Below are 15,295 nucleotides of genomic sequence, written 5' to 3' on the forward strand. Positions count from 1 at the left end.
AAAGTCCAAAGCATGAGCCAAGACAAGTTGTTTGTATGAAAAAGCCACTGGAAAAGACTTGGGTAGGCTGGCAAGTTGGATCATGCATAGTCTCAGGTAATCACCAGGGTGGGGTGAACAGTGATAAACAGGTTGGTGAAGACTCAAATATGACCTCCACATACTGGCTCTCTTGGGGGAGGGCTCAGCAAAGAACAATCACCTCTGCCAGTACTTCTGTCTGGGAGAAAGCCACCCTGCCAGCTCTCGCCCTGATACCAGACAATTCCATTCCTCCTTGTATATCCTTGGTGTCATTTGAGCTGCTGCCCCAGAGCTGGAGCTCAGAGTGAGAGGTTTGAAGTTAATCCATGCCCAGCTCCTTTAAGAGGATCTCCTGGGACTCCTACAGCCCTTCGTATCACTGGGGAGCCTTAATCCCCACTGGCTTTTACAGCCAGAAGTTACGGGAGCTTATCTTTCTGGTACTAGAACCCTGGGCTGGGAGGCCTGGTGTGGGGCTGGGACCCCTCGCTCCTTAGGGGAACCTCCACAGCTGAGATATCCCTCCCAATTTTTATCTGTCACAGATGGGTATGAGACCAGACCATTCCGTGTCTCTGCCCCTCCCATGAGTCTCAAAGTGGCTTCTTTATAGCTTTAATTGTCATATTCTGTTCTGCCAGATTTCAGATTTTTGATATGGTTGTGGGAGGATTCTAGTATCAAGTTTACCAATGCATATATATATATATATAATTTTTACCCAAGGACATGTTTTTACAGATTTAGAGAGAGAGAGAGAGAGAGAGGAAAGGCAATACAGAGAGAGAGAGAGAGAAAGAGAGAGAGAGAGAGAGAGAGAGAGAGAGATTTATGTGAGAGAAAAACATGTATCAGTTCCCTCCCATATTCACCCAGACGGGATCAAACCCGCAATTTACGTAATATGTTCCCTGACCAGGAATTTAACCCATAAACTTTTGGTGTATGGGATGATTGCACCCAACGGAGCCACCTGGCTAGGCCCTACGCCACCATCTTGACTAGAACGTCAACATTTTAAAATAGTCATTATCTGAATATTTAGATTAAAAAGAAAAGCCCTGAAATTCAGAAAGTTTCTGAAAACACAGATTAAACTCACAGGTGCATGGATTACAACACAGCTGCGGACACGTCTAAAGCCCAAACTTTTCTTCTCCACCACCACTTGCTCATAATTGAACGTTCCTTTTGTGTTGATGCAAAAGTAGAAAAGCACAATAGTTAATAAAAAGTTCTTGAAGCTTATAATCTCTAAGTTATCCTGCTTTCTAATTTCCTAAAAAATTGTTTTTATTTTTCAAAATATTTAAATTGGTCATTAGTAAGTTAAAACAGATTATTTTAGAGCTGACCCCAGAGCATTTCCACTGTTAAGCAAAAGATATGAGAAAGACAAAAAAAAATCTCATAATTACTTTAAGAAGTCAAAAACACACAATTTGATACATACCTAAATGTAAATTTACACAAATCAATTTATTTGCTAAGGAATTTTTATAGACATTTACTGATTTTGAAATCGATATTTATATAAGATTTTACATTTAACTAATACAATTAACAGCTATAGGAACTTTGTGACCTTTTAGGTAAATTATGTACATTTAAAAATATATATAATTTATTTAAAATCAGTAAAGAAATATTTATTTATTTATTTATTTTTTATCCTCACCCAAGGACATTTTTTCATTTTTTGTTCAGATAGAGTGGGAGAGAGAGAGAGAGAGAGAGAAACATCGGCGTGAAAGGGACACATCCAGTGGTTGCCACCTGCATGACTAAACCAGGGCCGGGCACAAATTGCAACCGAGGTACATGCCCTTAGTGGGAACTGAACCCGGTTCTCTCTGGACTGCAGGCTGACACTCTAACCACTGAGCCAAAATGGCCAGGGCAAGAAATAATTATTTTTTTTGCTTCACTGTGATATATTTATCCATTTATATCACACTTTGTGTTTAATTAATATTAATATTGATAATATTATTAACAATATTATATATATAAAGGGTACTTTAGACTTTCCTGTAATCTTAAACAGAGACCAATTGAATCTCACCATAAAGTTTCTGTAGTTGCTGAAATCAGTGCTCTTTGACTTCTCCAGAGGAGTAAGGATGGTACCTACCAGCCAGGTAGGTTAGATGTAGGTGGCGCATGTTAATTCCTCCTAGATGTCCAAGCCCTGTTTCCTGTGTGAAGGTGGTGAGTCTGGGTCAGAGGTGTGCACTCACTAGGTGGATCAGTACAACCCTTTCTCCACTCCCACTAGACCTTCTAATTTTTCAGGTTTTTAACCAGACTGCACTCTACTAAGTTGAACTTTGTTAACGTTCATTTCCGTGGTACCAAAGGAAAAAAAAAGAGAGAGAGAGAGAGAGACACATGTTTAATGTTAATGTTGAGCAACTTCTTGGGTGGCTAGTTGGTATCAGTTTTTCTTTTTATTGTTTTTCTTGAATTTTATTTTTATTTTTTTTTAAATTTTATTTTTGTTACAGATGTGTCTCCTTTTTTACCCCATTGACACCCTCCTCCCCATCCCCCCAACCCTATCACCAGCTTTGTTGTCCATGTCCATTGGTTATGTGTACATGCATATAAGTTCTGTGGTTATCTCTTCCCTCTCCCCACCACCCCCTCTTCTGAGGGTTGTCAGTCTGTATCCTACATCCACGTCTCTGGGTCTACCCTATTCCTCAGACTGTTATGTTCATTATATTCTGTATATAAATGAGATCATGTGGTATTTGTCTTTTTCTGCTTGGCTTGTTTCACTTAGGATAATACTTTTCAGGTCCCTCCATGTCGTCTCAAAGGATAAGAGATCTTTCTTTCTCACAGCTGCATAGTACTCCATTGTGTATATGTACCACTGCTTTTTTATCCATTCGTCTACTGATGGACACTTGGGCTGTTTCCAGATCTTAGCTATTGTAAATAGTGCTGCTATGAACATGGTGGTACACATATTCTTTCTGGTTGGTGTTTCAGGCTTCTTAGGGTATATTCCCAGCAGTGGGATCACTGGGTCAAATGGCAGTTCAATTTTTAATTTTTTGAGGTAACACCATAGTGTTTTCCATAGTGGCTGCACCAGTCTGCATTCCCACCAGCAGTGTACTAGAGTCCCCTTTTCTCCACACCCTCGCCAACACTTGTTTGATGATTTGTTGATGGCGGCCATTCTGACAGGTGTGAGGTGATACCTCATTGTTGTTTTAATTTGCATCTCTCTGATGATTAGTGATGTTGAGCATTTCTTCATATGTCTCTTGGCCATTTGTATGTCCTGTTTGGAGAGGTGTCTATTCAGCTTCTCTGCCCATTTTTTAATTGGGTTTTTTGTCTTCCTTTTGTTGAGTTGTATGAGTACTCTATATATTTTGGAAATTAACCCCTTATCTGATGTATCATTGTCAATTATGCTCTCCCATACAGTGGGTTGCCTTTCCATTTTGATAGTTGTTTCTTTTGCTGTGCAGAAGCTTTTTAGTTTGATGTAGTCCCATGTGTTTATTTTCTCCTTTGTTTCTGTTGCTTTAGGTGATGTATCAGTGAAAATTCTGTTGCGTATGGTGTCCGAAATTTTGTTGCCTCCATTTTCTTCTAGGATTTTTATGGATTCATGAGTCCCATTTAAGTCTTTTATTCATTTTGAGTTTATTCTTGTGTATGGTGTAAGTTGATGGTCTAGTTTCATTTTGTTGCATGTAGTTGTCCAATTTTCCCAACACCATTTATTAAAGAGGCTGTCTTTACTCCATTGTATGCTCTTGCCTCCTTTGTCAAATATTAATTGAGCATAATGTCTTGGGTCTATTTCTGGGTTCTCTGTTCTGTTCCATTGATCTATTGACCTGTACTCATGCCAGTACCAGGCTGTTTTGATTACAATGACTTTGTAGTATAGTTTGATATCTAGTACTGTGATCCCTCCAACGTTGTTCTTCTTTCTCAAGATTGCTGCAGTTATTCACGGTCCTTTTGGTTCCATATACATTTTTGGAATATTTGTTCTAGTTCTGTGAAATATGCTGTTGGTATTTTAATTGGAATGGTATTGAATCTATAGATTGCTTGGTGTTGTATGGACATTTTAAGTATGTTAATGCTTCCAATTTATGAACCTGGTATATGCTTCCACTTGTTTGTATTTTCCTCTATTTCTTTTTTCAGTATCCTGTAAACTGTGTTCAGTGTGTTCTGATTACAGATCTTTTCCTCCTTGGTTAAGTTTATTCCCAGGTATTGTATTTATTTTTTGTTGCAATGATAAATGCTACCTTTTTTTTAGTTTTTACTTCTGAGAGTTCTTTATTGATGTATAAGAATGCCATCAATTTTTGGATGGCAATTTTGTATCTTGCTACCTTGCCAAATTTATTTATTAAATCTAGTAGTTTTTTGGTGGAGTCTTTAGGGTTTTCTATATACAATATCATGTCATCTGTGAATAATGATAGTTTTATTTCCTCCTCTCCAATTTGGGTGCCTTTTCTTTTATATTTTTGTCGGATTGCTCTGGCTAGGACTTCCAGTAGTATGTTGAATAAGAGTGGTGAAGCAGATATCTCCTCCTGTCTTGTTACTGTTCTTAGGGGAAATACTTTTAGATTTTGCCCACTGAGTATGAGATTGGCTATAGGTTTGTCATATATGACCTTTATTATATTGAAGTATGTTCCCTCTATTCCAACTTTGCTGTGAGTTTTATAAAACAAATGGGTCCTGGATTTTATTTAATGCTTTTTCTACATCTATTGATATGATTATGTGTTTTTTATTCTTCATTTTGTTTATGTGCTGTATCACATTTATTGATTTGTGAATATTGTATCAGCCTTGCATCCCCAGAATAAATCCCACTTGGTCATGGTGTATGATTTTTATAATGTATTGCTGGATCTGATATGTTAATATTTTATTGAGAATTTTAGCATCTATGTTCATCAGGGATATTGGCCTTTTCTTTCTTTGTAGTGTCTTTATCTGGTTTTGGAATTAAGATAATGCTGGCCTTGTAAAAGGAGCTTGTAAGTCTTCCCTCCACTTGAATTTTTTGGAATAGTTTTAGGAGGATTCTTGTTAATTCTTCTTTGAATGCTTAGTAAAACTCAGCTGTGAAGCCATCTGCTGTAGGCCTTTTTTTGGTTTGGTGTTTTTTGATTACTGCTTCAACTTCAGCAGTTGTTATCAGCCTATTCAAGTTTTCTGGTTCTTCCTGATTTAGTTTTGGAAGACTGTATATTTTTAGGAATTTGTCAATTTCACCCAGGTTGTCCAGTTTATTGACATGTAGATATTCAGTGTTTTCTTACAATTCTTTTCATTTCTTTGATGTCAGTTGTTATTTCACCTCTTTTATTTCTGATTTTATTAATCTGGGTCCTCTCTTAGTTTCTTGATAAGTCTGGCTAAAAGTTGATCAATCTTGTTTATCTTTTCAAAGAACCATCTCTTGGTTTCATTGAACATTTGTCTTATTTTTTTGGGTGTCTCTATGTCATTTATTTCCACTCCGATCTTGATTATTTTCTTCCTTTGACTTACTCTGGGCTTTTCTTGTTCTCTTTCTAATTCTTTTAGCTGTAGGACTAGACAGTTTATTAGAGATTTTGCTTGATTTTTTGAGGTAGCCCTGTAATGCTATGAACTCCCCTCTCAGAACTGCTTTCACTGTGTCCCATAGATTTTGTGTTATTATGTGTTCATTATCATTTGTTTCCATATAATTTTTTATTTCTACCTTGATCTAATTGGTAATCCATTCATTGTTTAATAACAAGCTATTTAGTCTCCATGTGTTTGAATGTTTTTGAGTTTTTTATTATAGTTGCTTTCTAGTTTAATTCCATTTTGACCCAATATGATGCTTGGTACTATTTTCATTTCTTCTTCTTCTTTTTTATTTTAGTTTTAAAAATATCTCTTTAGCCCAGTCAGTGTGGCTCAGTGGCTGAGTGTGGTCTCAGAGGTCCCAGTTAAATTTCCAGGCAGGGCACATACCAGGGTTGCAGGGTCGGTCCCAGTAGGGAGCGTGCAGGAGGAAGCCGATTGATATTTCTCTCTCATTGATGTTTCTATCTCTCTCTAAAAAAATCAATATAAGCATGCTACTCTCTCTCCATTCCTCTCTCTCTCTAAAAAAGATGAAATAAAATAAAACATATGTTTTTATTGATTTTTTTTAGAGAGAGAGGAAGGGAGAGAGAGATAGAAACATCAGTGTGAGAGAAAAATATCAATCGACTGCCTCCTGCACACTCTCTACTGGGGATAGACCCTGCAACCCTGGCATGACACATTGAACTGGTAACCTCTTGGTGCAAAGGTTGACATTCAACTACTGAGCCACACCAGCTGGGCTGATTTCAATTTTCTTGAAATTGTTAGGCTTATTTTGTATCCTAACATATGGTCTATCTTTGAGAATGATTCATGTGCAATTGAAAATAATGTGTACTCTATGGCTTTTAGATGGAATGTTCTGTAAATATCAATTAGATTCAACCGATCTAGTGTGTCACTTAAGGCCACTCTTTTCTTGTTGATTTTTGTCTGGAAGATCTGTTCAGTGATGTCAGTGGGGTGTTAAATTCCTCTAGTGTGACTGTATTGTTATCGATCTCTTCCTTAATATCCATCAAGAGTCTTTTTTGTTTGTTCGTTTTTTTTGTTTGTTTGTTTGTTTGTTTTCTACATACTTAGGTGCTCCAGTTCTGGGTGCATATATGTTAATGAGGTTTATATTCTTTTGTTGTATTCAGCCCTTTAGTACTTTGTAATAATCTTCTTTTTCTCTTGTTCTGGCCTTTGTATCGCTACCATAGCCTTTTTTCTCAGTTCCATTTGCATAAAATATTTTTTAAATGTTTTCTTTTTTAAATTGATTTTTAGAGAGAGAGGAAGAGAAAGGGAGAAAGATAGAAACATTAATGAGCAAGAAACATTGTCTGCCTCCTGCATGCCCCCTACTGGGGACTTAGCTTACAACCCAGGCATGTGCCCTGATTGGTAATTGAACCAGAAATCTCTCGGTGCATGAGTCAATGCTCAACCACTGAGCAGCACCAGCGAGGCTGCATGGAATATTTTTTTTCCATCTCTTCACTTTTAGTCTGTATGAGTCTTTTGTTCTGAGGTGGGTTTCTTATACACAGCATATATATGGATCATGTTTTTCTATCCATTCAACTCTCCTAAGTCTTTTAATTGGAGCATTTAGTCCATTTATATTTAAGGTTTTTATTGTTAGGTACTTATTTATTGCCACTTTTATTCATTATAGCTATGTTCCTCTCTCTTTTGATTTCTTCTTCTTAAAGCAATCCCTTTAACATTTCCTGCAATGCTGGTTGGTTGGTAATCCCCTCCTTTAGCCTTATTTTAGTCTGGAAAGCTCTTTATTTCACCTTCAATTTTAAATGATAGCTTTGCTGGATAGATTAGTCTTGGGTTCAGGTCCTTGCTTTTCATTACTTTGAATACTTCATGCCACTCCCTTCTGTCCTGAAGTGTTTCTATTGAGATATCAGCTGATATTCTAATGGGTACTCCCTTGTAGGTGACTTTCTGTCTCTCTCTTGCTCCTTTTAAGATTCTTTCTTTGTCTTTAATGTTTGTCATTTGGATTATGATGTGTCTTGGAGTGTGTCACTTTGGGTTCGTGTATTTATTTGTTTTTGTTATAGATGTTTCTCACCCCTCCCCCATTGACATCCTCCTTTCCCTCCCCCCTGCCCCATCCCCAGCTTTGTTGTCTATGTTTATTGGTCATGCATACATGCATGCAAGTTCTGTGGTTTATCTCTCCCTTCCAAACCCCCCTCCTCTGAGGCTTGTCAGTCTGTACCCCACCTCTATGTCTCTGGGCTAAGTTTGTTCAGCAGTTTGTTTAGTATATTATATTCCACACATAAGTGAGATCATGTGATACTCATCTCTCTCTGCTTGGCTTGTTTTTCTTAGCATAATACTCTCCAGGTCTTTCCATGCCATCATACAGATAAGGGATCTTTCTTTCTTAGAGCTGCATAGTATTCCATTGTGGACATGTACCACAGCCTCTTAATCCACTCATCTACTGATGGGCACTTGGGTGGTTTTATTGTAAATAGTGCCACTATGAAATAGGGGTACATATATTCTTTCTGATTGGTGTTTCAGGCTTCTTAGGGTATATTCCTAAAAGTGGGATTACTAGGTCAAATGGCAGTTCAATTTTTAACTTTTTGAGGTAACACCATAATGTTTTCCACAGTGGCTGCACCAGTCTGCGTTCCCACCAGCAGTGTACTAGGGTCACTTTGGGTTCATCTTGATTGGAACTCTCTGTGTTTCCTGAACTTGTGTGACTTTTTCTTTCACCCAGTTAGGGAAGTTTTCTGTTAGTATTTCTATAAACAGGTTCTTTATTCCTTGCTCAGTTTCTTCTCTTTCTGGTACCCCTATGATGCAGATATTGTTATGTTTCATATTGTCCCACAGTTCCCTTAAACTATCCTCCTGCTTTTTATTTCTTTTTTTCTCTTTTCTTCTGTAATTAAGTTCTTTTTCCTATCTTGTCTTTCAAATCACTGATTTGTACATCTGCCTCATTCTATCTACTTTTGATTCCTTCCAAATGTCAGATATATTATCCTTCATTTCTGACTGATTATTATTTATTTTTTCTATTTCTTGTTTCATGCTGTTGTAGTTTCCACTAAGTTTCTTGAAATTCTCACTAAGTTCTTTAAGCATCCGTGTAACCACTACTTTGAACTCTATATCTGATAAATTGCTTGCCTCTGTTTCATTTATCTCTTTTCTGTAGTGTCCTCTTTTTCTTTCATTTGGGGGTTGTTTCTTTGTATTTCTATTTTTGCTGTATCCCTAACGCAGGGTATTTTTCTTTACCTGAGCTGTGGCTTCTGGGAGGGTCCAGCGCCTCTCAGGAAAAGTGGCTTTTCAGTACGAGGGAGGTAGGACTGAATTTAGGTCACCAGGTTACGACACGGCCAATTTTCCATGTCTCTCCCCAGTGCTTCCTACCCCAGCCTCTCCTCAGGCACCTCCAGTCCATACTGCCCTCCCTCCATTGGAGGCTGGGGTGAGCAGCTGAAAATGAAAATTCTGTGCTCTGGGTTTAAAAACAAAAACAAATCAAATCCCTGTGGCTTTATCTACAACCAGCCAGAAGCCCTACTGCCTTTCAAGGCTGGATGTTTCCTGGGCCGCTTTTTCAGTTGTGGTGCTCTGAGCCGAGGAGCCTAGCATGGGATCCTGGCTCCATCCCCTCAGGGAAAAACCCTCACAGCCGAGATACTCCTTCTCTCTCTCCTGCCACCTGTGGAAGCTGGGCCAGTCACTCGGAGATCGTGCCCTTCCCACCAGTCTCCAGATCGTCTCTGTCCTTCCGTGTTCCACGTTTCCTCCTCAGCTGGACTTCAGTTAGTAATTCCAACTGAAATGTTCCCCAGTTTAGTTTTATTTCTTAGTCTTGCCCTGGGAGGAGGTGTAAGACATTGCAAAGCCTCATCTGTTAAATAGAAGTCATATATCTACACTTCAGAGTTTGGAAACAATATAAATAAGATTGTAAATATAAAGACCTCAGGAGGCTCACCAGCTATGAGTTCTCTGCACAAATCTGAAGCTCTTTGCCTGATATGCTTGCTCCCATGTCTACTTATGCAAACCCTCTTGTCTGTCAAGATCTGGCTGCAATCCCGTATTCATAAGGATCCACTCCAGAAACTGAAAGCCTCTTTGTACTCTCTGTACATTCATAGCAGAGTAGACCTTTATTATAGTATAACATGCTTAACCATAAAATGATTAAGTATACTATTCCTGTCTAATGTAATTAAAGTTCAGTGGTATTTCCCAAGAATTTCCCTGGCCTCACTCAAATGTGGGATCATTTTCCGTGTGTTCTCTTCCTGCCAAGAGTTCTGATGCCTGTCATCTTGGCACAGCATATCTGAGAATGGAACCATACAGACAAAGAAATGCCAATTCCCACAGATAGAGCCCAGAAATTTTGGGTTAAAGAAAAACACTGTGTAAATACATAGAGCAAATTTAAAAATGCCCCCTGACTTATTACTTAAAGACCTTACTTTGTCGCATTAGGGAAACATGGAAGAAGTAGATTTACTTCAGTCCATGATATTAATGTGTGCCCTGAGGACATTCTCTGTGCAGAGAGATGGGGACGGAATAGCAAGTAGATGCATGTGGCCATATGTTGAAGGAATATGTGTAGACATAAGCAGTTTTCTGTTTATTCCTTGGAGTGGAACAATGCTTGGAGGAATGGGGGTGCTGAGGAGAGCGTTTCTCATAGATGTGCTTGGTTTTACAATATGCATTCAACTTTAATGATGGACTTTGATGATTTTTATTGAGTCTGTTACTAATAGGAGATTCCCCTCCCCGTCGACTTTTTTAGGCACTTTTGCCTTGACATCCTTAATATCAGCCAATGCTGTGGAACGGCTTGTGCCTGCAAGTAGCCAGAACCTCACCACCCCAAGGAACACAAGTTTGCTGGGCTTATCTGACTTTGAGATGGAAAAGATTGGCATTGCGGCATCGGTTTCCTTCTTGGGAGGTGTGATTCAGGTAAGTGCTACTGAGATGTGGGGATGAGGAACTTGAGACAGTGGCAAGGAAAGTCAATCAGAGCTTTATTTTTATCCATGTTCTAGGGTGTGTCTGTCCAGGTGGACAAAGGGCAGACGTGTTTTGTCTTTATGACAATATGGCCTGCAACACAGAATAGTTCCTCTATAAGTGCTGGCAGAGTAAATGAGTTAGAATTAATAAACTGAAGTTACAGAGAAGCAGTCTTTTACTTTTTAATAACATTCATAAAAGTGTTTTACAAAATGGGGTGGACTTCCTTATGAGGCCGTGAGTCAGTCCTTGTGCTCACCGTGGATAATGTTGTGGGAAGAAGACATGACTAGATTTCTAGGGTCCTCCCCAGTATTCACAGTTTACGATAACACACATCGGTAGCAAATGGCTTTAGTTTGAGCTGTGGACTTGCTGGCGTGAGGTGTCAGGACCCGGATCTCTCTGTACATTCTGCCCCCTGTCAGCATCAGGTTGGTTTCTTCAAGATGTCAGATTGTACAAATTGGCTATTTCTAATCTGTTGTCAAAATTAGATACCTCAGAAATTAATTTAAAATATGTGTCGATGAGTACTGACTATAAGACATGGGTTGCCTGTTTTAGAGCTATTTTGGCTTACTCCCTAATTTCAAATGGAATTATGTGTACATGAACTTCCTGGGTGGCTGTTTTCTGGGTTAATAGAGGCCCTATTTTACAATATAATATTATCCACAAGGTCAAAGATCATGTAAACACCAAGAAGAGAGAAAAATAGTTGATGAGTGTCTGGAATTGGATCATAGGAAAAAAAATATGTGACTTTCAAGTCAGGAATATTAAACTTCTTAGAATTACATTGCCTTCCAGCTATGTTAAAAGGACAGAAAATTTAATGTGAAACGAATAAGAACTCATCTTCACAGTTCTTTAGAAAACAGACCATCTGAGTGTTAGCTTTGCCTAGGAGATTAGTAGACTAGAAGGCCAATCGATATTTTCTATGGCTAATGGAGCTTTCATGAAATACAAACTGGTTGTCTAGATCATATAACCTTTGCTATATACCTAACATTTTTTTTATTAATTTATTTTTGTTACAGATGTTTCTCCATTTTCCCCCATTGACCCTCTCCTCCTGATCCCGCCCCCTTGCCTCGTCCCCAACATTGTTGTCTATGTCCATGGGTTATGCAAACATTTTGCTATATACTTTTAGACATGGATGATGTCAGCCTGGTCTGAGACTTGCACGGGCAGCATAGTGGCCATTTTCTCCTCAACTCTGTGTGTGAGGTCCTCTAAAAGATCTGTCGTCTGTATCCTTCTCAGATAATCAGCCACATGAACTGATAATTCAGACATAGATGTGTTGCCATAGATTTGGTACAGGTTTTCATAACTTTTGTTCATTTAAAATAAAAATCTTTGTATTCACTCCATAAAGATAAAATTACTATTCCTTCTGGTCCCATTATTTTCCATTCATATTGCTCTTTGAATTCATTATTTTTATTAGGTTTGGACTTTCCCTTATTTTGTTAAGCACGAAACAAGTATTTTTTAAAATCTAAGATAATATATAATTAGCAATTAGACTCAGCAACATTCTGCTTTGTCTCATTTTTACCATTTCCATGTATCTAAAACAATCACTAGTTATTTTGTTATCATCTAGCTATTTGGATTAACATTTAAATTATAAAATACAAAAGTGGAAGCCAGGATTTTTAACAATATAAAAAATTAATTTCTCATTTTCCAGAATGAAACTCTCTAGAATCACAGACTAAAACAGTATATTATTGAAGATAATAAAATAATTTGGTTTTTATTACCTTTTATTATATATAAAATCTGATTCAGAGAGTTGCAACTTCAAAAATCTGCTTTCCTTTGTCTTTAGAGCAGATGCTGGATATATGACCTACATTTTAGCCAATTTTTAAACAGGTGTGTGGACTTTATTTGACCTCCAAACTCATCTGTCCATTGTCAACCGGAACCCTTGAGTTGGTCAGATCTTTCAGATCCAGCTGCTAAACTATTTTTTTTTTTAAATAAACACAGGAAGGTTTTGTTTGCCTCATTTTATTTACTTATTTTGTTTTGCTTGTACATTATTTTCAGGTTGATTTTTTTTCCCCTTTGAAGGTCTAACTGATGGGACTTATTTAGGTTAATATGATTATATTGTTAAGATGTTTGAAACAATCACATCTAGTCTAGTTCACAGATTGTGTATCCATTGGAAATACTCTCAGCTACAGGTAACAGAGAACCCTACAATTAGGTTTACACTATATGGACATTTATTGTTTCTTGTGTAACAAGAAGTCATAGAAACAGATTCTTAAGGATCTTTGATATCTGACAACCCATTTGGTTAATGAATTGATCTGCGTTTTAAAATTAGATAATAGGGTCTTGTGACTTACCAATGTTTTCTATTTTTTGCCTTTTCTTCTGGTAGTTCACAAATAAGTTTTTCTCCTAAATTGATATTGCAAATGCTATTATGGAATTAAAAATGTAACCATCTAAAAATGAAGACTTTTTTGTTTGTTTTCAAAGAGATACTGTAGTTCGTTTGGAAATTTGTACTCTTCATCTTTAACAAACAGCATCTTGTGAGAAAAAAAAATTACCATTTGTGACATCATGGATGGACTTAGAGGGTATTATTCTCAGTCAAATAAGTCAATCAGTGAAAGAAAAATACCACATGATTTTAACTTATATGTGGAATATAAGGAACAAAATAAATAAACAAAATAGAAAGGGACTCATAGAGAAGGAGAGTGGACTGGTGGTTGCCAGATGGGAAGGGTTTTGGGGAACTGGGTGAAAGGTGAAAAAATTAAGAAGTACAAATTGGTACAGTTGCAGGGTTGTAAAGTACAGCACAGGAAAAATAGTCAATAATATTGTGATAACTATGTATGATGCCAGATGGGTACTGGAAGTTTCACGGGGAACACTTTGTAAAGTATATGATCATTCATCTGCTATGGTATACACCTGAAACCAATGCCAAATTATATAGAAAGTAAGCTATAATTGAAAAATAAAAATAATAAATGGAAAAATAAATTAAAAATAAATAAAATAAGAAATAAATGATGATTGTTTTCTAAGCATATAACCAATTTGCCTACTGGATAATCCAACAGTTGGCTCATCTCTGCCCCCCATCCTCATCGGTTTGGGTGCTTTTGTCCTTTTCCTTGATCTACTCCTTATGTACTACTCCTTTAAATGGCCAGTTCCACATTTTGCTATCAAATTAATGCTACCAAACCCCAGCTCTGATTTTTGAGCTAGTGAGCATACACTTCTTGGCAAAATTAGATGATGTCACTTCAGCAAAATTCCCTTTTCAATACTTTTAAGATGCTCCATGTCATGACTTCAAAATGTTTTGATCTATTCTCTACTAATCTCCTTCGGCTAGTTGTGCTCCTTCCAGACTAGTGACTTCATGTCTTCTGAACCTATCCCATGCTGGCCTGGTTTTACTCCTACCCTTCTCTCCTTTGGAATGCTTTCCTAATAACTTTCTCTCGTGGATTTCTCTTTCAGTGTCAAGGCACAATTTCTCTCCTATTCAGGGGTGTTCTCTTCTCCTTCTGAAATCTAGTAGCACATTTTTCTCTTCCTCTCTTTTATATGTGTGCACACTTGTCTTGGTGTGGTTATTTGCATACATACCTCTGAAATATAGCTGTCTGAGCTCCTCTTTTCCTCTGCGTCCATGTATGCAGAACTCAGGAATTCCTCACACGTATTTAGGTAAACATGTAGACTTTCCTGAAGATTTTGTGGAAGAGAAATTAAGAAATACAAATTGACCCTTCCTCCTTCCCTCCCTCCCTCTCTTTCTTACTTCCTCCCTTCCTTTTCCTCTCCCTCCCTCCATTTCTCTCTCTTTCATTCTTTCAACAAAATTTTTGTTTTAGAATAATTTTAGATTTGCAATATAGTTGCAAAGATAGCAGGTACAGTTGCCACATACCTTCTTCCCACCCCCAGCTTTTTCTATTTTATTGTTAAAAATATCTTCTAGAAAAATTATCTAGATATAATATTTTTATCATTATCTCATGTAACATCCCACATCATCTTTCTCTATGCATTATTTTGAATTCTTGTCATAAAAATGGTGTCATGGTTTATGTAGACTTTTAAACTAATTTGTACTTAATATAAAATTAAGATAAACCTTCCAAAAGCACAATTTTTACCTAATGTTCTTTTTCTCTTTCAGATTTTATCTGGTACACCACATTACATTTCTTGTCCTGTCTCCCCTTAGGCTGCTCTTAGGTGTGAGAATTTCAGAGACTTTTTTTGTTTTTGATGATTTTGACAGTTTTGAGATCACTGGTTTCGTATTCTGTAGAAAGTCTTTTAACTGGGATTTTTCTGATATCTCCTCATGATTAGACTAGGGTGATGGATTTTTAGAAGGAAGACCAGAGACGTAGAGTGACATTCCCGTCACATCATATCAAGAGTATAGACTATCACCATAACTCATCACTGTTGATATTAACCTTGATCGCCTGTCTGAACTAGTGTTTGTCAAGTTTCTTCAATGTAAAGTGACTCTATTTCCCCCTTTTTATACTGTGTTCTTTGGAAAAAAGTTAATATG

General features: G+C 37.3%; 1 protein-coding gene across 1 annotated transcript in view; it reads left to right on the forward strand.

Annotated features, from left to right (window-relative positions):
- Positions 1 to 15,295, forward strand: part of SLC26A7 (solute carrier family 26 member 7) — a 122,481-nt gene that overhangs the window by 18,370 nt on the left and 88,816 nt on the right. Inside the window, exon 5 of the mRNA XM_036263925.1 lies at positions 10,469 to 10,641. Coding sequence (XP_036119818.1) covers positions 10,469 to 10,641 — 173 coding nt within the window. The remainder of the gene's footprint in view (positions 1 to 10,468; positions 10,642 to 15,295) is intronic.

This window comes from Molossus molossus, unplaced genomic scaffold, assembly GCF_014108415.1.
Source record: "Molossus molossus isolate mMolMol1 unplaced genomic scaffold, mMolMol1.p scaffold_m16_p_16, whole genome shotgun sequence".
NCBI classification, from domain to species: domain Eukaryota; kingdom Metazoa; phylum Chordata; class Mammalia; order Chiroptera; family Molossidae; genus Molossus; species Molossus molossus.